Here is a 24885-nt window from a genome sequence, read left to right as displayed (position 1 = left end):
ACTTGGAGAAGGGCTTCATCAGGCCATCCAAGTCCCCAGTAGGAGCGGGGTGTTTCTTTGTACCCAAGAAGGACGGTGGACTCAGACCCTGTATCGATTATCGAGGGCTGAACCTGATTACGGTTAAGAACACCTACCCCCTTCCCCTCATCTCCGTTCTTTTTGATCAATTAAGAGGAGCCACTATCTTCACAAAAATTGATCTTCGTGGGGCCTATAATCTCATACGTATTAGAGCAGGTGATGAGTGGAAGACGGCGTTCAACACGCTCTCGGGCCATTACGAATACCTGGTCATGCCGTTTGGCCTTAGTAATGCTCCTGCCGTATTTCAGGACTTGATTAATGAGGTGTTACGTGAGTTCCTGGGACACTTTGTTGTTGTTTACTTAGATGACATCCTCATATATTCAAAATCGTTGTCTGTGCACCAGGGTCATGTCAGACAAATCCTACAGAAATTACGGGAACATCACCTCTACGCTAAACTCGAGAAATGCGAGTTCGAGGTCCAGAAGGTATCCTTCCTCGGTTATCTAATCTCCTCAGAAGGTTTCTCCATGGACCCAACCAAGGTCCAAGCAATTCTGGACTGGATACAACCGAATAACCTCAAGGCGGTCCAGAGATTCCTGGGATTCGCCAATTACTACAGGAGGTTTATTGGCGGCTTTGCTGATATCGTGGCTCCTATCGTCACCTTGACCCGCAAAGGAGGTGATCCAACTGTTTGGTCACAACAGGCAATAAATGCATTCAAAACCCTGAAGGAAGCTTTTGTGTCTGCTCAGGTTCTCAGACATCCGGATCCTAGGGTACCGTTTGTTCTTGAGGTAGATGCGTCTGACGTCGGTGCTGGGGCCGTCTTGTCACAAAAAGACCCCCAGACCCACCGCTTACATCCATGTGCCTTTTTTTCCCGTCAGTTCTCATCAGCGGAAACCAACTATGACGTGGGAAACCGAGAATTGCTGGCAATTAAATGGGCCTTTGAGGAATGGCGGCACTGGTTGGAAGGCGCTGCACACCAGATCTCCGTTATAACGGATCATAAAAACTTACAGTATATACAGTCAGCCAAACGTCTGAACCCCCGACAGGCTCGGTGGTCGCTGTTCTTCACTCGGTTCAACTTTATTATCACCTATCGTCCTGGTTCCAAAAATATTCAAGCGGACGCCCTGTCTAGAAGTTTCCTGGCACATCATGCTCCGGTCACCTGCCCAGAGCCTATTGTTCCTGTGTCTATGATTCATGCCGGATTAACTCAAGATTTGAGCTGTACCTTACAAAGGTTCCAGAGGTTGGCTCCTGATAACACTCCGGCAGGATGTTTGTTTGTCCCAGTTCATCTAAGGAAGACAGTCCTTGCTGAGGCACACAACAGTCGGACTGCTGGGCATCCTGGAGTCTACAAAACACTGGAAATCCTTTCCCGTACTGTATGGTGGCCGTCTCTGTCTGCTGACGTCAAGAGTCACGTCCGGTCCTGTGAAGTTTGTGCCAGGAACAAAGTTCCCAGGACTCGCCCGGTAGGTCAGTTAGTTCCGTTGGCCGCCCCTGGTAAACCTTGGACACATCTGTCCATGGACTTTATAGTCGATCTGCCACCCTCTGCGGGATACAATACCATTTGGGTCGTGGTAGACCGGTTCAGCAAGATGGCGCATTTCATTCCACTCACTAGGCTTCCTACTGCTCGAGATTTGGCAATCTTGTTCATTCAACACATTTTCCGCCTCCATGGACTCCCTACAGACATCGTCTCCGATCGGGGTTCCCAGTTCATAGCGCAGTTCTGGAGATCATTCTGTACCCTCCTGGGAATCAAGGTCAGTTTATCATCTGCATACCACCCTCAGTCAAATGGGCAGACTGAAAGGGTTAACCAGTCCTTGGAGAAGTTCTTGCGATGCTACATATCGGAGTTCCATGACAACTGGTCCTCCTTGTTGCCCTGGGCAGAATTTGCCTGTAACAACTCCTGTCACTCATCCACGAAAACCTCTCCGTTCTTTTGCAATTATGGTTTCCACCCCAGATCTAACTCTTTGTATTCACTCCAGTCCGTTGGTATTCAGGAGATCCGTTCCACTGCCAGGGATCTCAGAGTTGTCTGGAAGAAAGTACATTCATCTTTAAAACAAGCCTCACTTGTTGCAAAAAAATTTTCGGACCGAAACCGTACCCCCTGCTCTCTTAAGGTTGGCCAGAAAGTCTGGCTGTCTACAAAAAATATCAGGCTGAAGCAACCTTGCAAGAAGTTGGGCCCTAAATTCATCGGGCCGTTTCCCATCATCAAGCAGGTGAACTCTGTTGCATTTAGGTTAAAAATTCCGGGCTCGTTAAGAATTCCAAACACATTTCATTGTTCTCTGTTAAAACCAGTTCTTTATCCAGCTCAAACCCAGTCTTCAGGCAAGCCAGAGAGGTACAGTGTTCAGAAAATCTTGGATTCCAAAAAAGTGCAAGGACAGGTGCACTTTTTGGTACAGTGGAGGAACCGCGGGTTAGAAGAACGCTCTTGGGTTCCGCGGAGACAACTCCATGCTCCCAAACAATTGAAGGAATTCTTCAGGAAATTTCCAAGAAAACCTGGGTGTCGGGGTCCCTTGACCCCTCCTCAAGGGGGGGGTACTGTCACGAGCCGCGGCGGTACTCACAGCCGCCGCGGCTCGCTTCTCATCCGCCCCAGCGTCCCGGCCGTCACCTTGACGACCGGGACGTCATTTCCTCTTCCTGTCCGGCCGTTACCAGGGCAACGGCCAGACGCTAGTACACTAGCGCTGCGTCCCGGCGGTGCTGGTAGCCGGGCGCATGCGCATAGCAGGCAGCCTGTGGGCTGATCAGGCTTATTAACAGGCATTAGCCTGCAACTGTGTAGGTCAGGGGCAAGCCCTGATTGGCCCTGCTGGATACTAGTAAATTAGCCTGCAGGAGTGTGTTCGCCGGCTGATTGGTCTGTGTCTGTACTTAAGGCAATGAGGTCTGCTGCCTCATTGCCGGTTATAGCTTCTGTGCTCCAGTCTGCTGACCTGCTTGTTCCAGTCCCTGTATCCTGTATCTACGTTTGACTTCCCGTGTATGACCCTTGGCTTCGTATTGGACTTCGCTTGTGTTTCCTGTGACCCTGATCCTTGGCTTGTTTACCCGTTCTGCTACTTTGCCTGTGACCTCTGACCTCAGCTTGTTCATCATTACTGTTACCTGCTGCCGGCCTTTGACCTCTGCGTGGACCTGACTCTTCTTGCCTGGGTTCTCCCCAGCCGGTACACACTTCACGACCCTCTGTCAGTCTGCAGCCCAGTCTGTCCCCACCATCAGGGGCTCCAGTGAACACCTGACTGGCAGAGTAGACTCCGGGTTGTGTTGTGCCGGCTGGAGGGGTTCCTAACACTGAGGATCAAATACTCATGGTGATGTCACATGTGGTAGTACAGGGAGATAGTTATGGATACTGTCACAGGGGGTAGTGTAAAGTAAGGATGAGCGGGCTCGGATTCCGCAAATCCGAGCCCACCCGAACAGTGCGGATCCGTTGGGATCCGAGCACTGTTCGGGAACTTCCGGGCGCCAAACGGAGCTAAACCGAGGCTATGACATCCAAGTCTCGCGTCGGATCTCGTGAGACTCGGATGTCATAAATACTCACCTTGCGGGCGCCATCTGCATTCTGGCTGTGATCACTCGTGAGGGAGGTTGTAGTTAGGAGCTCCTGATCAGTTTAGAGGTTCTTTGTGCTTTGTCCAGTGCTCTGTCCTGCTGAGTCAAGTGGTGCTTTGTCCAGTGCTCTGTCCGCTGAGTCCAGTGGTGCTTTTGTCCTGTGCTCTGTCCTGCTGAATGCAGTGGTGCTGTGTCCTGTTGAGTCCAATGGTGCTGCCTGTGTCCTGTGCTCTGTTCTGCTAAGGGCATTGTTATTTCAAAATTATTCAAAAGTTATAAAAAATGTAATTTTTTTTTTATAAAAAACCTATACAAAAATAATTTAAAAAAATATAAAAAAATTAGTTAAAAAATACTAGGTACTGATATTTCAAAGTCAAACTACGTTCACTGATGCTGCTGTACCCAAAAATACTAGGTACTGCTATTTAAAAGTAAAACTACGTTCTCTGTTGCTGCTGTACCCAAAAATACTAGGTACTGCTATTTAAAAGTCAAACTACGTTCTCTGTTGCTGCTGTACCCAAAAATACTAGGTACTGCTATTTAAAAGTCAAACTACGTTCTCTGTTGCTGCTGTACCCAAAAATACTAGGTACTGCTATTTAAAAGTCAAACTACGTTCACTGTTGCTGCTGTACCCAAAAATACTAGGTACTGCTATTTAAAAGTCAAACTACGTTCTCTGTTGCTGCTGTACTCAAAAATACTAGGTACTGCTATTTAAAAGTCAAACTACGTTCACTGTTGCTGCTGTACCCAAAAATAACTGCGGCCTTAACAGCTATGATGGTGTTAGACGTGCATCCCGTGTCCGCCATCTGTGCAGTGGAATTCAGACCAGTTGGAGGATACAGGAGCAGCCATCTGTGCAGTGGAATTCAGACCAGTTGGAGGAGGTATTGTGGCCCCGGTACCAAATTGGATATCGGGAACACTCCACTACGCAGTCCAGATAGATGCGTATCAGATATTAAAATACGTTGACTGTTGCTGCCAAATCAAAAATTAATGAAAATGACCTGTCATCGTCGAAAACAAGAGGTAGTGACACGCTCGAACTACACCCTCTATATGCTGCAGAGGATGTAGGAGCAGCCATCTGTGCAGTGGAATTCAGACCAGTTGGAGGAGGTATTGTGGCCCCGGTCCAGATAGCAGTGAGGTGTTCAGAATAGACTGGAAATTAGTGGAAATGATTCTTATTGAATGTTATTGAGTTTAATAATAGCGTAGGAGTGAAAAAAACAAACAAACAAACATGATGATATGATGTGAGGAAAAGACTAGTCAGATCTCTGGGCTAGTGGCACACAATGATATGAAGTGAGGAGGAGACTGGTCAGATCTCTGGGCTGGTAGCACACAATGATATGATGTGAGGAGGAGACTGGTCAGATATCTGGGCTGGTAGCACACAAGGATATGATGTGAGGAGGAGACTGATCAGATCTCTGAGCTGGTAGCACACAAGGATATGATGTGAAGGGGAGACTGATCAGATCTCTGGGCTGATAGCACACAATGATAATTGTGAGGAGGAGACTGGTTAGATCTCTGGGCTGGTAGCACACAATGATATGATGTGAGGAGGAGAGTGGTCAGATCTCTGAGCTGGTAACACACAAGGATATGATGTGAGGAGGAGACTGATCAGATCTCTGAGCTGGTAGCACACAAGGATATGATGTGAAGGGGAGACTGATCAGATCTCTGGGCTGATAGCACACAATGATATGATGTGAGGATGAGACTGGCCAGATCTCTGGGCTGGTAGCACACAATGATATAATGTGAGGAGACTGGTCAGATCACTGGGCTGGTAGCGCACACTGATATGATGTGAGGAGGAGACTGGCCAGATCTCTGGGCTGGTAGCACACAACGATGTCATGTGAAGAGAAGACTAGTCAAATCTCTGGGCTGGTAGCACACAATGATATGATGTGAGGAAAAGACTAGTCAGATCTCTGGGCTAGTGGCACACAATGATATGAAGTGAGGAGGAGACTGGTCAGATCTCTGGGCTGGTAGCACACAATGATATGATGTGAGGAGGAGACTGGTCAGATATCTGGGCTGGTAGCACACAATGATATGATGTGAGGAGGAGAGTGGTCAGATCTCTGGGCTGGTAGCATACAATGATATGATGTGAGGAGGAGACTGGTCAGATCTCTGGGCTGGTAGCACACAATGATATGATGTGAGGAGGAGACTGGTCAGATTTCTGGACTGGTAGAATGTGAGGATGAGACTGATCATATCTGTGGGCTGATAGCACACAATGATATGATGTGAGGAGGAGACTGGTCAGATCTCTGGGCTAGTAGCGCACACTGATATGATGTGAGGAAGAGACTAGTCAGATCTCTGGGCTGGTAGCACACAATGATATGATGTGAGGAGGAGACTGGTCATATCTCGGGGCTGGTAGCACACAAGAATATAATGTGAGGAGACTGGTCAGATCTCTGGGCTGGTAGCGCACACTGATATGATGTGAGGAGGAGACTGGCCAGATCTCTGGGCTGGTAGCACACAATGATATAATGTGAGGAGACTGGTCAGATCACTGGGCTGGTAGCGCACACTGATATGATGTGAGGAGGAGACTGGCCAGATCTCTGGGCTGGTAGCACACAACGATGTCATGTGAAGAGAAGACTAGTCAAATCTCTGGGCTGGTAGCACACAATGATATGATGTGAGGAAAAGACTAGTCAGATCTCTGGGCTAGTGGCACACAATGATATGAAGTGAGGAGGAGACTGGTCAGATCTCTGGGCTGGTAGCACACAATGATATGATGAGAGGATGAGACTGGTCAGATCTCTGGGCTAGGAGCACACAATGATATGAAGTGAGGAGTAGACTGGTCAGATCTCTGGGCTGGTAGCACACAATGATATGATGTGAGGAGGAGACTAGTCAGATCTCTGGGCTGGTAACACACAATGATATGATGTGAGGAGGAGAGTGGTCAGATCTCTGGCCAGGTACCACACAATGATATGATGTGAGGAGGAGACTGGTCAGATCTCTGGGCTGGTAGCACACAATGATATGATATGAGGAGGAGACTGGTCAGATCTCTGAGCTGGTAGCACACAAGGATATGATGTGAAGAGGAGACTGGTCAAATCTCTGGGCTGCTAGCACACAATGATATGATGTGAGGAGGAGACTGATAAGATCTCTGGGCTGGTAGAACACAATGACATGATGTGAGGAGGAGAGTGGTCAGATCTCTGGGCTGGTAGCACACAATGATATGATGTGAGGATGAGACTGGTCAGATCTCTGGGCTCGTAGCACACAATGATATGATGTGAGGAGGAGACTGGTCAGATATCTGGGCTGGTAGCACACAATGATAATTGTGAGGAGGAGACTGGTTAAATCTCTGGGCTGGTAGCACACAATGATATGATGTGAGGAGGAGAGTGGTCAGATCTCTGGGCTGGTAGCACACAATGATATGATGTGAGGATGAGACTGGTCAGATCTCTGGGCTCGTAGCACACAATGATATGATGTGAGGAGGAGACTGGTCAGATATCTGGGCTGGTAGCGCACAATGATATAATGTGAGGAGGAGACTGGTCAGATCTCTGGGCTGGTAGCACACAATGATATGATGTGAGAAGGAGACTGGTCAGATCTCTGGGCTGGTAGCACACACTGATATGATGTGAGGAGGAGACTGGTCAGATCTCTGGGCTGGTAGCACACAATGATATGATGTGAGGAGGAGAGTGGTCAGATCTCTGGGCTGGTAGCACACACTGATATGATGTGAGGAGGAGACTGGTCAGATCTCTGGGCTGGTAGCACACAATGATATGATGTGAGGAGGAGACTGGTCAGATATCTGGGCTGGTAGCACACAATGATATGATGTGAGGAGGAGACTGGTCAGATCTCTGGGCTGGTAGCACACAATGATATGATGTGAGGAGGAGAGTGGTCAGATCTCTGGGCTGGTAGCACACACTGATATGATGTGAGGAGGAGACTGGTCAGATCTCTGGGCTGGTAGCACACAATGATATGATGTGAGGAGGAGACTGGTCAGATATCTGGGCTGGTAGCACACAATGATATGATGTGAGGAGGAGACTGGTCAGATCTCTGGGCTGGTAGCACACAATGATATGATGTGAGGAGGAGACTGGTCAGATCTCTGGGCTGGTAGCACACAATGATATGATGTGAGAAGGAGACTGGTCAGATCTCTGGGCTGGTAGCACACAATGATATGATATGAGGAGGAGACTGGTCAGATCTCTGAGCTGGTAGCACACAAGGATATGATGTGAAAAGGAGACTGGTCAAATCTCTGGGCTGGTAGCACACAATGATAATTGTGAGGAGGAGACTGGTCAGATCTCTGGGCTGGTAGCACACAATGATATGATGTGAGGAGGAGACTGGTCAGATCTCTGGGCTGGTAGCGCACATTGATTTGATGTGAGGAGGAGACTGGTCAGATCTCTGGGCTGGTGGCACACAATGATATGATGTGAGGAGGAGACTGGTCAGATCTCTGGGCTGGTAGCACACAATGATATGATGTGAGGAGGAGACTGGTCAGATCTCTGGGCTGGTAGCGCACAATGATATGATGTGAGGAGGAGACTGGTCAGATCTCTGGGCTGGTGGCACACAATGATATGATGTGAGGAGGAGACTGGTCAGATCTCTGGGCTGGTAGCACACAATGATATGATGTGAGGAGGAGACTGGTCAGATCTATGGGCTGGTAGCACACACTGATATGATGTGAGGAGGAGACTGGTCAGATATCTGGGCTGGTAGCGCACATTGATTTGATGTGAGGAGGAGACTGGTCAGATCTCTGGGCTGGTGGCACACAATGATATGATGTGAGGAGGAGACTGATCAGATCTCTGGGCTGGTAGCACACAATGATATGATGTGAGGAGGAGACTGGTCAAATCTCTGGGCTGGTAGCACACAATGATAATTGTGAGGAGGAGACTGGTTAGATCTCTGGGCTGGTAGCACACAATGATATGATGTGAGGAGGAGAGTGGTCAGATCTCTGGGCTGGTAGCACACAATGATATGATGTGAGGAGGAGACTGGTCAGATATCTGGGCTGGTAGCACACAATGATAATTGTGAGGAGGAGACTGGTCAGATCTCTGGGCTGGTAGCACACAATGATATGATGTGAGGAGGAGACTGGTCAGATCTCTGGGCTGGTAGCGCACAATGATATGATGTGAGGAGGAGACTGGTCAGATCTCTGGGCTGGTGGCACACAATGATATGATGTGAGGAGGAGACTGGTCAGATCTCTGGGCTGGTAGCACACAATGATATGATGTGAGGAGGAGACTGGTCAGATCTATGGGCTGGTAGCACACACTGATATGATGTGAGGAGGAGACTGGTCAGATCTCTGGGCTGGTAGCACACAATGATATGATGTGAGGAGGAGAGTGGTCAGATCTCTGGGTTGGTAGCACACACTGATATGATGTGAGGAGGAGACTGGTCAGATCTCTGGGCTGGTAGCACACAATGATATGATGTGAGGAGGAGACTGGTCAGATCTCTGGGCTGGTAGCACACAATGATATGATGTGAGAGGAGAACAGGAGTCTAATAGGGGCTGATGGCTCCTGACTCCCCCACTGGACAGATTTTCCTCATTAGTTTGTACTGACAGAGGAGGGTGTAGAATAAATGATTGTTATAGTGATTGAATAAGCTGAATATGTGACTCTTGTGTAACAAGTATTTATTACTCACCTGTGCTGATATCTGTAGGGATTTCCTCCTCCTTACACTGCTGATCACCCCTCACATACGTCTCTTTCTTTCCCTCTGTAACTTCTATTTTAATATCAGTCAGGACATCATCCTAAATAGTCCACAAAACAATAAAATATCATAATTAATTACATCTGATTTAATTATTTGGGATGAAACAGAAGAATATCAGTGTATAACATCCACAAAGTATTTTTACACATCATATAATGAAGTCACTTTGGTGTTTTGGTATTTGAGGAGACCTTAAAATGTTATCTACCTGATACTCCTGTGAGATACTGTGATTGTTTTCGGTACTATCCTGTGAATAAGGATGGAGATATCTCTCTGGGTTATTTCTGTTATTGGATCCATCTGTAGGAAACACACAGTGACTGAGTACATTGCTTATATTTGATTATCAGATGATGTGTATCTAGGTGGCCCTCAAAACTGCTCTCCACGTTACAATCAATGAAAGTCTCCTCTTACCCAGTGATGTGAGGATCCGGTGATTCTCCATCCTCACATCCTCGTACAGACCGTTGGGTCCTATTAATTTCTCCCACTCATCCTGACACTTTATAGGAACCTGACATACACAATGACACAGTCATCATCCAGACACATCCCCTAATGTTACTGTATAATCTCCCATTCCCAGCAGTCACCTCTCCAGTCACCGGCTGGATTATTGCTTTGGTCAGTTCCAGGATCTTCTGGTCATTGTTTTCCTCACGTGTCAGTGAGTGAGGTTCAGACACCGTGATGGGGCTCTGGGTCCTGCTCAATCCTCCTGACACACAGGGGCGGCTCCTGGGTGTCACACACTCACCAGGTCTCTTTATCACTGCTGTGTAATCCTGTGTAATGAAAGAGATATAAAAAGGTGAACGAAGATCCACATATTTGTAATTTTATTTAGGGGTTAATTGTGCAAGTAAACAATAATGTTCTATTGTATAATTACGACCCACATCCTATATGTAACTGTTACCTTTATACAGGTAAGTGGAGTGTATATACATTTACCTCTCCTGCAGCTCCGGACACCTTCAGTGGTCCCACCTATCTGAGCCTTCTATCTACAGCCGGCCCCCACGGATCTATCATCTGCTTTGAACAGTTTAGTGCAAACAGCAAGAGGAGTCTGAAGTGGGGACTTGTAGTAGACAGAGGGCTCAGAGCGGCTGACCTATGGCAGATAGTAGGTGAGATAAGTGCTATAGAAAACAGCTACAGGCAGGGCAGGGGTTGTATGTGTAAAATAAAGCACTTCTTGTCTATTTTGCACATTTTAAAAAAACTCCAGGAAAATAGAAATCATCCCATAACTGTAAATCTTAGTTACATCTAAAGTACAGCAAAAGCTGTAAATCTTAAAGTATCAGTTAGTGATAGAAAAAAACAACATACTGCGGACAATGTAATATATCCCAATATCTGTGAAGATTGTGGGACTGATACTTCTATCTGAGACTGTCTACCTGCTGCTCATTTACAGCTGTTCAGGTGACTGAGGCAGAGCAGAAAGTACCAAAGTGAGAATGGTCACCACCCTGTGAGCCAGAGAGGAGAGGATCATGGGAAGAATAAACATTACACACCAATAAGAACACACCAAAGAATTAAACTTTCTTTACCCACTACAACACTTTGTGTATAGTGTGATATAACTTATACTAAGGTAAACTCCATGTAGAACATCAGTGTGAAAATGTTATAGAAGTCCTCATGTAAAAGAAAATACTCTGTGTAACACCTGTAAGGTGATATTACTGTACCCACAAAGACAAAATGAGCCAGATACTATAAAAACTGTAAAAAATAAATATAATTGTTTCTATAACAGAAGCTAAATACCACAAATAATACTGTGCGCTACATCCCAATGCACACTCCTGGTATACAAAGTAGATTTGGAAAGTGTCCTAGTATTTCTCCAAGGCTGGAATCATGTGGGTCTCTGTAACCAGGGTCATAAGGCCTCTCTCCCAGAATCCCTCACCTCTCCAGTTATGTCCCTGTTTTATTTATAGCAGTAAGAATGATGTCACTGTGATATTCCCAGAATCCCTCACCTCTCCAGTCATGTCCGTTTTATTTATAGCAGTAAGAATGTCACTGTGATATTCCCAGAATCCCTCACCTCTCCAGTCATGTCCCTGTTTTATTTATAGCAGTAAGAATGTCAGTGTGACATTCCCAGAATCCCTCACCTCTCCAGTCATGTCCCCGTTTTATTTATAGCAGTAAGAATGATGTCACTGTGACACTCCCAGAATCCCTCACCTCTCCAGTCATGTCCCTGCTTTATTTATAGCAGTAAGAATGTCACTGTGATATTCCCAGAATCCCTCACCTCTCCAGTCATGTCCCCGTTTTATTTATAGCAGTAAGAATGATGTCACTGTGACACTCCCAGAATCCCTCACCTCTCCAGTCATGTCCCTGTTTTATTTATAGCAGTAAGAATGATGTTACTGTGATGTTCCCACAATCCCTCACCTCTCCAGTCATGTCCCTGTTTTATTTATAGCAGTAAGAATGATGTCACTGTGACACTCCCAGAATCCCTCACCTCTCCAGTCATGTCCGTTTTATTTATAGCAGTAAGAATGATGTCACTGTGACATTCCCAGAATCCCTCACCTCTCCAGTCATGTCCCTGCTTTATTTATAGCAGTAAGAATGATGTCACTGTGACATTCCCAGAATCCCTCACCTCTCCAGTCATGTCCCTGCTTTATTTATAGCAGTAAGAATGATGTCACTGTGACATTCTCAGAATCCCTCACCTCTCCAGTCATGTCCGTTTTATTTATAGCAGTAAGAATGATGTCACTGTGACACTCCCAGAATCCCTCACCTCTCCAGTCGTGTCCGTTTTATTTATAGCAGTAAGAATGATGTCACTGTGACATTCCCAGAATCCCTCACCTCTCCAGTCATGTCCCTGTTTTATATATAGCAGTAAGAATGATGTCACTGTGACATTCCCAGAATCCCTCACCTCTCCAGTCATGTCCCTGTTTTATTTATAGCAGTAAGAATGATGTCACTGTGATATTCCCAGAATCCCTCACCTCTCCAGTCATGTCCGTTTTATTTATAGCAGTAAGAATGTCACTGTGATATTCCCAGAATCCCTCACCTCTCCAGTCATGTCCCCGTTTTATTTATAGCAGTAAGAATGATGTCACTGTGACACTCCCAGAATCCCTCACCTCTCCAGTCATGTCCCTGTTTTATTTATAGCAGTAAGAATGTCACTGTGATATTCCCAGAATCCCTCACCTCTCCAGTCATGTCCCCGTTTTATTTATAGCAGTAAGAATGATGTCACTGTGACACTCCCAGAATCCCTCACCTCTCCAGTCATGTCCCTGTTTTATTTATAGCAGTAAGAATGATGTCACTGTGACATTCCCAGAATCCCTCACCTCTCCAGTCATGTCCCTGTTTTATTTATAGCAGTAAGAATGATGTCACTGTGACACTCCCAGAATCCCTCACCTCTCCAGTCATGTCCGTTTTATTTATAGCAGTAAGAATGATGTCACTGTGACATTCCCAGAATCCCTCACCTCTCCAGTCATGTCCCTGTTTTATTTATAGCAGTAAGAATGATGTCACTGTGACATTCCCAGAATCCCTCACCTCTCCAGTCAGCAGGTAGATGATTTCCAGGGTGAGATTTAATATCCTCTCACTCCTGTCCTTGTCCATCCTCAGGGAATCAGTGATTTACACAGAACAGATGACTGCTAGTAGAAGATTCTCTGGTTCCTCCCAGCTCAACTGTCTAGGAATAAATATAATAATCATTACAAACATCACAGAGCAGACATGTAAGATGGTTTGGGTACTAATTTCTGATGGTGAAAATACAGACAAAAATATTCCCGACATGAAAATGCCGACAATGAAAATCTTGACACAAACGAAATATCTAACGATATAAACAGGGAGAAATCCCGACAGGCTAAATACCGACAGTGTGATTGCAGACAGTGAAAATACAGACAGTTCTACTGCTGGCATTAAAATGGCAATGCAAGCCGTAAGTAAACAGTGTCAAAATAAATAAATTGAAAAACACAGAGTCCCCCCTCCCCAGTCATATTAACCTTAATGCTGCCAGCCTAAGGCTGACCGGAGGAAATCGAGTGGGGTCTGCAAAAAAATAAATAAATGTGCACCCCCCCCCCCTCTAGGAATACTCACTAGTGCTCTCCCCACAGCCCCGGGGTGGAGGGTGTGGGGTAATAAAGTGTGTGTAAAATGAGTAAAACACTATTTTAGCTTGTGGAACTACAAATCTCAGCCAGCCAGGGCGCCATTAACATGTTAATATGACTGTGGAAGGTGGAACACTGTGTTGTTTCAATTTATTTTGACACTGTTTACTTGAGGCACACCAGACCCGCTCGCATTGCCGTTTTAATGCCGGCAATGTGACTGTCGGCATTTTCACTGTCTGTATTTTATATGTGTCGGGATTTCTTACATGTAGGTATTTAGCCTGTCAGGATTTCTTCCCTGTCAGTGTTTATAATGTGAGGTATTTCCTCCATTTCAGCATTTTCGTGTCAGTCATATTTCCATCAGTATTTTCACCACCGTGTAAGTTATTAAAACATGAAACACTGAGGGACTCATGGAGAGCTGGATGTAAGAGCGTTTTCTTAAAATACATATTTCTGTACTTATATACACAAAATATGTGTAAGACTAAGTCCCTATGTAGACTGAGACACATCTTACACTTACACCCCTGGATGCTTAGAGAGGCTGAACGGGGGAGGGGGGGCAGTAAGTGTAGGACAAGTACAGTAATGTAGTGTCACATAATGTGTGTAACATGTAGAGGTGCAAACACCAGCAGATCAGCCAGTGTGAAGGCACATCTGTTGTGGGTGCTGGACCCTGCTGCATATGTTCTGATGACGGACCTCGCTATAATTAAGGACTTCCAGTGGGCGGGTAATCTGAGACGGCTGCTGTTTAGAACCGCACCGTGTTCTAAAAAGAACTGATAATATGTACTGATAATCTGCACCAGCCAACATGGTTAAGGTCCTCTCTTTATAGGTACGGGGTCTTACTTCTCTGAACAAAAGGCGGATGGCCCTTAATTTTTTCTTTAATCATAGAGCAGATCTGGTGGTGCTCCAGGAGACCCATTTCGCGTCTGGGCCACCCCTATCCTGCGAAACCGTCATTACCCCACTTGCTATTCAGCCAACCGTCCCCTTAAGCGTAATGGTGTAGCCATTGTAATCAGCTCCAACAACACATTTGTTCTTTCACATATATTCGAACATAAACTAGGCTAATTCTTAATTTTAACTGGCCCATTGGAAGATAAGTGGGTTACAATTGTTTCCCTATAGGCTCCTAACTCTAGGCAGATCCCTTTCCTTAAGGCAGTTCTCCAGGAGATTTTGAAGGTTAGAAAAGGTAGCCTGATATTGCTGGGAGATTTGAATCTCGTCTTAGCCCTTCAAGGAGCCCTTACTTCTTACATGATCATAGACAAATCCGAGGACACCTCTATATATTTATTTATTGGTGCACTCTTAAGGCAGTCCTGCAAGGGACATCGACACAAGTAGGTTCTAGACTGAAAAGGGTGAACGCCCTCTTTCAGCAGGAACTTGAATCTAAGCTTTCAACACTGGAGGCTTGCAACAAGCCCTCTCCCTCTCCGGCACTGAAACTGGAGCTGACCCAAGTTGAGCAGCAACTTCGAAAACTTTTCTTGGCCCGTACCCAGGCTGCACTTTCTTGTATCCGGCATAAATTCTATACCACAGGCAATAAGGCAGGACGGATGTTGGCTAGGAAGCTTAGGAGCCAACAGGTCAGAAACAGGATTCAACATCTTTCCAACCCCGAAGGCTTAAATATTTGTAATCCTCGCGGTGGTGCTGTATTGTATACAGCACAGCCGCGGACGCTTCTTTGACAGCGCCGTGGCTGCTGTATAGCACAGTGCTGCCGAAACGGGTGCATGCGCAGCAGCTCTCTCGTCCCCCCCTAACAATCCTGCGTGCGCCCCTGCTAAATAATGTGGGCACTGACTGTGGTCGGTTCCCAGAGGAGATGCTAGAAGCTCAAGTGGTGACGATCCCAAAGTCTGTTAAAGATACAGATGACTGTCGTAACTACAATCTAATTGCTCTTCTCAATACTGACTTGAAGATCTATGCTAAATTAATTGCCAACAGGCTTAACCCTTTCATACCTGGCCTAGTCCACCCTGATCAGGTAGGCTTGTCATAGGGCATCAAGCCTCTGATAACACGAGAAGACTTTTGAATAATGTGGAGCATTTCTCTAGATCTCGTGATGAGCTGTTGATGCTATCCCTGGACGCAGAGAAGGCATACGATAAACTCCATTGGGGATATATGTAGCAGGTCTTGCTGAAATTTGGTTTTACTGGCAGTATTTTGAAGGTGATCCTGGCACTGTATGATGGCCGATCTTCCAAAGTGTTTAGCAACGGATTCCTATCTGACAAATTCGCCATCTCTAATGGCATTAGACAGGATTGCTCCTTGTCCCCTCTCATATATATAATGGCCATTGAACCTGTGGCAGAACGTATACGCCGCTCCAGTGCTTGTAGGGGATTCAACCTCCAGATGACCGATCACGGACTTTGTCTGCTTGCGTACGATTTGTATCTTCTTGTGTGCAGTCCGGAGACCTCTTTATTAGACTTACACAAAATACTAACCGATTATAGTCGGGCGTCATATTATAAGCTAAACACTACAAAAACTAAAGCTCTCCCCCTTAATCTCCCACTAGACACGCCTGAAGGTTTGTTTTAAATATGCTTGGAAACAACACTCACTTTCCTACTTGGGGATGCACATCCAGGCCAATATATCTGACGTCTTTGACATTAATTATCCGCCTGTGATTGCCCAACTTACTAGATTGTCAGCTACTTGGATGGGCTATGAGGTCTCCTGGCTGGGCAGAGTGGAGAGTTAAAAATGATGCTGCTCCCTAAACTCATGTATGTCTTTAGAATAATCCCATGCTTGATCCCAAAAAATTATATGGACGCACTTCACTCCCTTATGCTTAAATATATCTGGAGGACTAAACCCTCCAATCTATCCTTTAACTGAATGGTTTTGCCCAGAAGACAAGGTGGGCTTGCCCTACCTACCCTGGTAAAATATCAAAAGGAATGTATTGTATCTTAGGTCTGAGATTGGGCCCTTGCAACTCATTACAAGGCTTGGGTTGAGCGCGACCTTCACCCTTCATTTCCCATAGCTGATCTGATCGGGCTCCCTGTTTCCCTGAGATCTCATCCCCCCTGTTGCCCCCTCCATTCGGGATGCACTTAAGGTTTGGGATCCTCTTCAGATTTTGTAACCTCAACCAGTAATGTCTCTCTCTTCACTGTTTCTGCAGTTATCCCTCCGAACTTGACCTCTCTAACTGGATTTCCGAAAGCTTTTGCTCTCTGGCACACTTATTTGGAGTTGAGGGTCACTGCTCCTTTCCACAATTGCAGGATAGCTTTTGGCCTTCTCTCTAAAGATTTCTACTACAAGTACCTGCGGCTGTGGCATTGGATCACTGACCTCCACCTCCAGACCTGCCCGTTGAATCCTCCTCCACCCCTCCTCTATTCTAAACTGACTAGGGGCAACAACAAAGGAGGCATTACATTCTGGTACACCTACCTAACCACTCGCCCTGTTATGACTAAACATACCTCTTAAACAAAGTGGGAATCTGATCTGGATACATCTCTCTCCTCAGCTCAATGGGATTGTATTTATAATAATTTATGTCTAAATGCACTAACCATATAAAAATGTTTATGAAGCTTCTATATAAGACCTACCTAACCCTGTCCTGCCTACACAAGATTTGGCCCTCTCGTTCTCAGCTTTGCTGGTGCAGATGCGGAGGTGGTCGGAGATATCCTCCATGTGTTCTGGACCTGTCCGGTACTCCAGCCGATTTGTGTAGAAGTTTTTCAACTAGCAGAAAAAGTTACAAATATGAAAATAACCCCATCTCCACTCATTGCCCTCCTCCAACTTTTCCCCGAACAACTACCGAGACACCATAGATATGTGTGGGGCCATATCCACACTGCTGCCAGAGCCACCATTGTACAACAGTGGAAGCAACTCTCTCTTCCCTCCATTTACAAAATTGTGAGTAAAACCCACTTCAGTTATGAGATGGAGATGTACAAGGTCCCTTATTCTATGGCACCATCCTCACCCATAGTCAAGTTGGATGTCCTGGCAGGTGTTCACAACTGAGGACGAGGGTTCTAAGATCTTATGCCCATCAGACTTGTTGACCACTACTACATTTGACCCTTTTGATTGGCCTCTTCACCCTCCCACATGAGATACGCAATAGCTTGGTCCTAGCCTACTAACTGCCTGAAAAATGTCTTGTATATTAACTTTCATGCACTAATGCCACGTCATATTTAGTTTGATTGTATGTATGTTGTGTTTTGTCTGCTCCCCACCCCATTCCCTTCCTTTTATCTGTATCTCTTTCCCTTACCATTTAAAAAATAATTCTGTTAAAGAAAACCCCGTTGTGACAGGATGGACCGCCTATGCAACCCTATTTGTAGTTACTGGAAATCAACTGGGCTTACTTTGCCACCGTCCCCTTTTGTTATTCCGAATACGCCCCTCCTGCCGCAGTAGAAGGAGCCTGCTGTCACCACTGGACTCCTTTATGGCATCCAGAACCATGTTCCTTCTGGTTAACTGTTGCTACTAGTGTACTCCCGTGTTGGTACACTTGGGCTGGTACCCCTAACTGCTTACTATGGATCAGGGTGCTGTGGATGGATCCCATCTGGCCTACCACACTGGCTAGAGCTGCTGGGTAGCAGAAAAGCGGTGGTACTGGAGAGCTGGGGCCAAACCTCAAAAACATCCAGAGGATGGATTAGATTTAGGGTCTAATCTGTAGGTCACAGGATTACAGCAATATTGAAGAAGTTGTTAAGCAGGGTCTTGAAGCAGAGTGATGATTATTTCGCTCCAGTGTCCTGACAAGGACAGTTTCACTGATTAAAGGTATCAGTGGTCAGGTCCGATGGGACATCAGAATGATACATTTCAGTTTACAAGGGCTCTCTTTTTATACAGTTTTAGACACAGCATCACAGCCTATTTTTAGAATCAGGATGCAATTTGTTTACCCAAACATGGATTTACATGCAATGCAAAGCTAACAATATTTACGCTTATGTGTGATTTGCTAAAACATTGCTGTGATATCCTGCATCTTACAGTGGACATCTGACAGCAAGTCCAATTAACACTTCCTTTCCCTTAAGGGGTATTGGACACTCACATCAAAAGGTCTAATCAACATGAGATTAGCATGGGTGCTTTCTGCCAACAGTTGCAGAATACACATTTTCTCTAAAGAAAATAATTCCCTAAGCAAACCCCAAACAAGACATTTCTTTACACCAAGATACACAAAAAATTTCCTAATAAAGGCTTATTGTATCCGATATATACATAATAATGCATTTCCTCTAGCAAGGTTAAAACAGAAAAAAACTAATTTTCTCCCTCGTGGCCGACCTCCCATCTGCAATCTGCCTGCGAGGGAACTGGCCCCTAGACTTTCTAGATGAAAATTTCTCTGAGAATCGAAAAGAGCGACATGTGGCTGATCTAGATCTTGAGGTATTCACTGGAAGGAAAATGCTTTTTTTCTCCTGAGGCCTAGTTAATAATCTTATCTAGCTCAGGACCAAATAACACATCTCCAGAGAAAGAAATAGACTCTAGAGCAGTGTTTCTCAAATCCAGTCCTCAGGACCCACTAACAGTGCAAGATTTCCAGGTGACCAGTGAAATAATTATACCACCTGCTACACTGTGTCAGTCAGTAATGAATACACCTGTGCTCCAGCAAGGAGATATGGAAAACATGTACTGCTAGGGGGTCCTGAGGACTGGATTCGAGAATGCTTGGACTCAGTATCAGCTTGCCATGCTTTAAGCCAAATAGCGCGGTGAGCTGAAATTGATAAAGCTGAAATTCTAGCTGCAATCAATCCAGCATCTGGGCAGCTTCCCCCAAATATTCAGTGGCCCTCTAGAATTTGTTGCAGTAAAGGCAACAATTCAGATCCAGGACTACCAGCTTTCAGGCCTTCTTAAAGCTACTCTGACCACCTCTTTACTGCCTTGTTAACACATGTAGAGGCTACAATGGGTCTAAGAGAGGCCCCTGCCACCACAAAAATAGATTTAAGTGTGCAATCTACCTTATGGTCAGAACCATTTTTAATGTCTGCAGCATTTGGAATGGGAATGGTTGTTGCCCTAAACAACCTTGCTACAGAGGCATCCACCTTAGGTGGTACCTCCCACTTAACTGTATCCTCTAATAGAAAAGGATAACAGTTCTGCAGTTTACGTGACACCTCAAACTTACGGTCTGGTGTGGTCCATGCCTCACCCAGCAAATCTTCAAGCTGGGGAGAAGGAGGAAAAGATACACTTTTTTAGCCTTCCCCTTAAACAATGGGGTTCCCGTCATATCTGTAACTTCTGCATCCTGGATGTCCAATACGAGGCGCACCGGCTGAATTAGTTAATCAACTCCCTGTTGGATAAAATGATCTTCTCCAAAGTAAGAAGTATCCACCAACAACTTCATCCTCTTCTAAGGAGAAATCATCAGAATCTGATCCCAAATCCCGATGGGGAACCAAACCTCTGCGTTTGCGAGAAGCCAGAGGTATAGCAGGATCTAACATCCTTTCTAGGGAGGATGAAACTAACTAAACCTTGCACAGAGGTTGCCAAACTTCTTGCCCATCAAGGCTCCTCCAGGACTGCCTCCATTGGACACACTAGGCCCTGGCTAGGCCTGAATCATCCCCTATCCACCCCTGAGTCTGAAGGGACTTGGGAAGGACTCCTCTCACAAGCATGGGTGAGCTGAGCAATCTCAGCATTAACACTGGCTATAGATTTAGCCCAGGGAGGCTCCACCACATCAGAACTCGGGCCTACAGGCACACACGGCAACAAAACCTCAGGCTGGTAGGTCGCACACAGGACATCTACACCTGACTGCCCTAGAGGTAATTTAAGGCTCACCAAGGAGGTGGGTCTAAGGCTCACCAAGGAGGAGGATCTAAGGCTCACCAAAGAGGAGGGTCTAAGGCCCACCAAAGAGGAGTGTCTAAGGCTCACCAAGGAGGAGGGTCTAAGGCTCACCAAGGAGGGTCTAAGGCTCACCAAGGAGGAGGGTCTAAGGCTCACCAAGGAGGAGGGTCTAAGGCTCACCAAGGAGGAGGGTCTAAGGCTCACCAAGGAAGAGGGTCTATGGCTCACCAAGGAGGAGGGTCTAAGGCTCAAAAAGGAGGAGGGTCTAAGACTCACCAAGGAGGAGGGTCTAAGGCTCACCAAGGAGAAGGGTCTAAGGCTCACCAAGGAGGTGGGTCGAAGGCTCACCAAGGAAGAGGGTCTAAGGCTCACCAAGGAAGAGGGTCTAAGGCTCACCAAGGAAGAGGGTCTATGGCTCACAAAGGAGGAGGGTCTCAAGGCTCACCAATGAGGAGGGTCTCAAGGCTCACCAATGAGGAGGGTCTCAAGGCTCACCAAGGAGGAGGGTCTAAGGCTCACCAAGAAGGAGAGTCTAAGGCTCACCAAGGAGGAGAGTCTAAGGCTCACCAAGGAGGAGGGTCTCAAGGCTCACCAAGGAGGAGGGTCTCAAGGCTCACCAAGGAGGAGGGTCTCAAGTCTCACCAAGGAGGAGGGTCTCAAGGCTCACCAAGGAGGAGGGTCTCAAGTCTCACCAAGGAGGAGCGTCTAAGGCTCACCAAGGAGGAGGGTCTAAGGCTCACCAAGGAGGAGGGTCTAAGGCTCACCAAGGAGGAGGGTCTAAGGCTCACCAAGGAGGAGGGTATCAGGCTCACCAAGGAGGAGGGTCTCAAGGCTCACCAAGGAGAAGGGGCTCAAGCCTCACCAAGGAGGAGGGTCCAAGGCACCCGGACATTTAAACACTTAACCTGCGGGGTCCCGACATTGCGGTTTTAAATTAACATTGATGGAGGTTGCACTGACGTCTCAGTCTACTGCCGGAGAGCTGTCTAGTCGGACTCACTTGCAGTCAGCATGCTGGTGTGATCGGAAATCTGCAGCTTCAGTTTTCAGGTAAGTCTGTGTATATTGCAATCGTTGTTTTGTGAAATCAGATTTTTTTTATAGGCCTCCTCTTTGTTGGATATATCGTCATCGTTCAAGCGTACCCAACCCATTACAGATAGGTGTCTCTTTCTGTCATTAAATGTATTGTTTTACCTCATCACTGAGATTAAGCGTAAAGTGTGGCCCTTTACAATTTTAGAGGGCCGCACCATGTGGCCCCTGAAGTGTATCAGGACGCCCATCACTGGTATAGACCCTATACCTTTATATAAACTATAGTAAATGACACATATAAATAGCATGTAACAATACTGGAGAAATCAGTGAATATATTTTCTTTATATACTTCTATAGGTGCCTTAATTACCTGAAAAGACCATGAGATGAGTCACGAAAAAATATGCTTTTATTACTGTTTCCCTAAGTTGCCTAAATAAACATAAAAGGATATTTACTTTAAAATGCTACCAACAGGAGGCCCTACAGCAGGGATCATGAGCCCACTTGTTGTGGGGGAAGGTTTACCTGTAATTCATCTTTCTAATATCACCCCTCTGCGCTGTGAGGATGTATCAGTGGAGCTGTGATTGGTCGCTGCCCTGTAGAGAAGATGGTGGTACTGGTCCTATGTGGAAAGCAACCTGGTGGGATCTATTGGTGGTGTGACCTGGTGGAGAGCTATGTGTTACTGGCACTTGGTGAGGGGTGGTTGGGTAGGAGGTGATAGTAGGGGGATGTGAGGTAATGGGGTAGAAGGAGGGGATGGGGGCTAGCCTCCAGCACTAGACAAGCTATGTGTTAGTGACACTTGGTGAGGGGTGGTTGGGTAGGAGGTGATAGCAGGGGGATGTGAGGTAATGGGGGTAGTAGGAGGGGATGGGGGCTAGTCTCCAGCACTAGACAAGCTATGTGTTAGTGGCAATTGGTGAGGGGGTGGTTGGGTAGGAGGTGATAGTAGGGGGATGTGTGTAATGGGGGTAGAAGGAGGGGGATGGGGGCTAGTCTCCAGCACTAGACAAGCTATGTGTTAGTGACACTTGGTGAGGGGGTGGTTGGGCAGGAGGTGATAGTAGGGGGGATGTGAGGTAATGGGGGTAGAAGGAGGGGGGTGGGGGCTAGTCTCCAGCACTAGACAAGCTATGTGTTAGTGACACTTGGTGAGGGGGTGGTTGGGTAGGATGTGATAGTAGGGGGATGTGGGGTAATGGGGGTAGAAGGAGGGGATGGGGGCTAGTCTCCAGCACTAGACAAGCTATGTGTTAGTGGCATTTGGTGAGGGGGTGGTTGGGTAGGAGGTGATAGTAGGGGGGATGTGAGGTAATGGGGGTAGAAGGGGGGGGGGATGGGGGCTAGTCTCCAGCACTAGACAAGCTATGTGTTAGTGACACTTGGTGAGGGGTGGTTGGGTGGGAGGTGGGGTAATGGGGGTAGAAGAAGGGGGTGGGGGCTAGTCTCCAGCACTAGACAAGCTATGTGTTAGTGGCACATGGTGAGGGGTGGTTGGGTAGGAGGTGATAGTAGGGGGATGTGGGGTAATGGGGGTAGAAGGAGGGGATGGGGACTAGTCTCCAGCACTAGACAAGCTATGTGTTAGTGACACTTGGTGAGGGGTGGTTGGGTAGGAGGTGGGGTAATGGGGGTAGAAGGAGGGAGATGTAGGGTAATGGGGGTAGAAGGAGGGGGATGGGGGCTAGTCTCCAGCACTAGACAAGCTATGTGTTAGTGACACTTGGTGAGGGGTGGTTGGGTAGGAGGTGGGGTAATGGGGGTAGAAGAAGGGGATGGGGGCTAGTCTCCAGAACTAGACAAGCTATGTGTTAGTGACACTTGGTGAGGGGTGGTTGGGTAGGAGGTGATAGTAGGGGGATGGGGGGTAGAAGGAGGAGGATGGGGGCTAGTCTCCAGCACTAGACAAGCTATGTGTTAGTGACACTTGGTGAAGGGTGGTTGGGTAGGAGGTGATAATAGGGGGATGTGGGGTAATGGGGGTAGAAGGAGGGGATGGGGGCTAGTCTCCAGCACTAGACAAGCTATGTGTTAGTGGCACTTGGTGAGGGGTGGCTGGGTAGGAGGTGATAGTAGTAGGGATGTGAGGTAATGGGGGTAGAAGGAGGGGATGGGGGCTAGTCTCCAGCACTAGACAAGCTATGTGTTAGTGACACTTGGTGAGGGGGTGGTTGGGTAGGAGGTGATAGTAGGAGGATGTGAGGTAATGGAGGTAGAAGGAGGGGATGGGGGCTAGTCTCCAGCACTAGACAAGCTATGTGTTAGTGGCACTTGGTGAGGGGTGGTTGGGTAGGAGGTGATAGTAGAGGGATGTGAGGTAATGGGGTAGAAGGAGGGGGATGGGGGCTAGTCTCCAGCACTAGACAAGCTATGTGTTAGTGACACTTGGTGAGGGGGTGGTTGGGTAGGAGGTGATAGTAGGGGGATGTGAGGTAATGGGGTAGAAGGAGGGGGATGGGGGCTAGTCTCCAGCACTAGACAAGCTATGTGTTAGTGGCACTTGGTGAGGGGTGGTTGGGTAGGAGGTGATAGTAGGGGGGATGTGGGGTAATGGGATAGGAGGGGATGGGGGCTAGTCATGGTGTGTGAGCCCCTCTGTGGTGTATGGGGTGTAGCTGGTCTGGGTATTAAGTCTCTCACAGCTCTGCCATTATAATAACCAGCTCTGCTATTACTAACAGCCTTCTGCTGACTGCAGCAGGAGCACAATGAGGATTATGTAGCAGCTGATGTGAGAGCTCAGCCGCATGTATGAAGTCCTGATCGCCGGGAGGCTGCACATAAACATGGGGTAACTCTATGGGGGTAATTCCCGCTGTCTGATATATTATTATAGGGAGATATTACCTCAGCCTTGTACAGGGCCCGGATGTAGTCCAGGGTCTAAGATGGCGTCTGAGAGCTAGTGTGACCACGCCCCCTGGTCAGCGTCCCTGCTATTACACCAATAGAGTGTCTGGGAGTCAACGGGAAAATGGCCGCATGTAAATATTAATGGTTAGGGCAGGTGGGAATAGCGGGAGGTGTGTGGAGCACAGATGAGAGGGAACTCTGTGGGTTTAGTTTAACAATTTTAAGCACCAATATTATAAAATGGACTATTACAGTATTGTCCTCAGTGCAGGACAACGGCGGCCATTTTCCCGTAGTCTCCCTTACAATGTATTGGTGTTACAGACATATAACCAGTGACGCTAGACAGGGGGCGTGGCCACATGCTCTCTCAGAC

At 46.9% G+C, this 24885-nt stretch overlaps 3 protein-coding genes across 3 annotated transcripts in view; 1 reads left to right on the top strand and 2 right to left on the bottom strand.

The window, feature by feature from the left end:
- Positions 1-24569, bottom strand: part of LOC142150998 (uncharacterized) — a 30983-nt gene extending 6414 nt beyond the window's left edge. The window contains exons 1-6 of the mRNA XM_075206248.1: positions 24504-24569; positions 13111-13255; positions 10122-10313; positions 9943-10042; positions 9731-9825; positions 9448-9559 (exon numbers count right to left, since the gene is read on the bottom strand). Of these exons, the coding sequence (XP_075062349.1) occupies positions 9448-9559; positions 9731-9825; positions 9943-10042; positions 10122-10313; positions 13111-13179 (568 nt within the window). The 5' untranslated portion in view covers positions 13180-13255; positions 24504-24569. The remainder of the gene's footprint in view (positions 1-9447; positions 9560-9730; positions 9826-9942; positions 10043-10121; positions 10314-13110; positions 13256-24503) is intronic.
- Positions 1-24885, bottom strand: part of LOC142151019 (uncharacterized) — a 570528-nt gene that overhangs the window by 214249 nt on the left and 331394 nt on the right. The window lies entirely within an intron of this gene.
- LOC142150997 (gastrula zinc finger protein XlCGF66.1-like) overlaps positions 1-24885 on the top strand; it is a 378789-nt gene that overhangs the window by 251920 nt on the left and 101984 nt on the right. The gene's annotated exons all lie outside the window — the stretch shown is intronic.

The sequence above is a fragment of the Mixophyes fleayi genome, chromosome 4, assembly GCF_038048845.1.
Source record: "Mixophyes fleayi isolate aMixFle1 chromosome 4, aMixFle1.hap1, whole genome shotgun sequence".
In the NCBI taxonomy this organism is placed as follows: Eukaryota; Metazoa; Chordata; class Amphibia; order Anura; family Limnodynastidae; genus Mixophyes; species Mixophyes fleayi.
The sequence above is the reverse complement of the archived record's forward strand: the minus strand, read 5'-3'. Positions and strand labels throughout refer to the sequence as shown.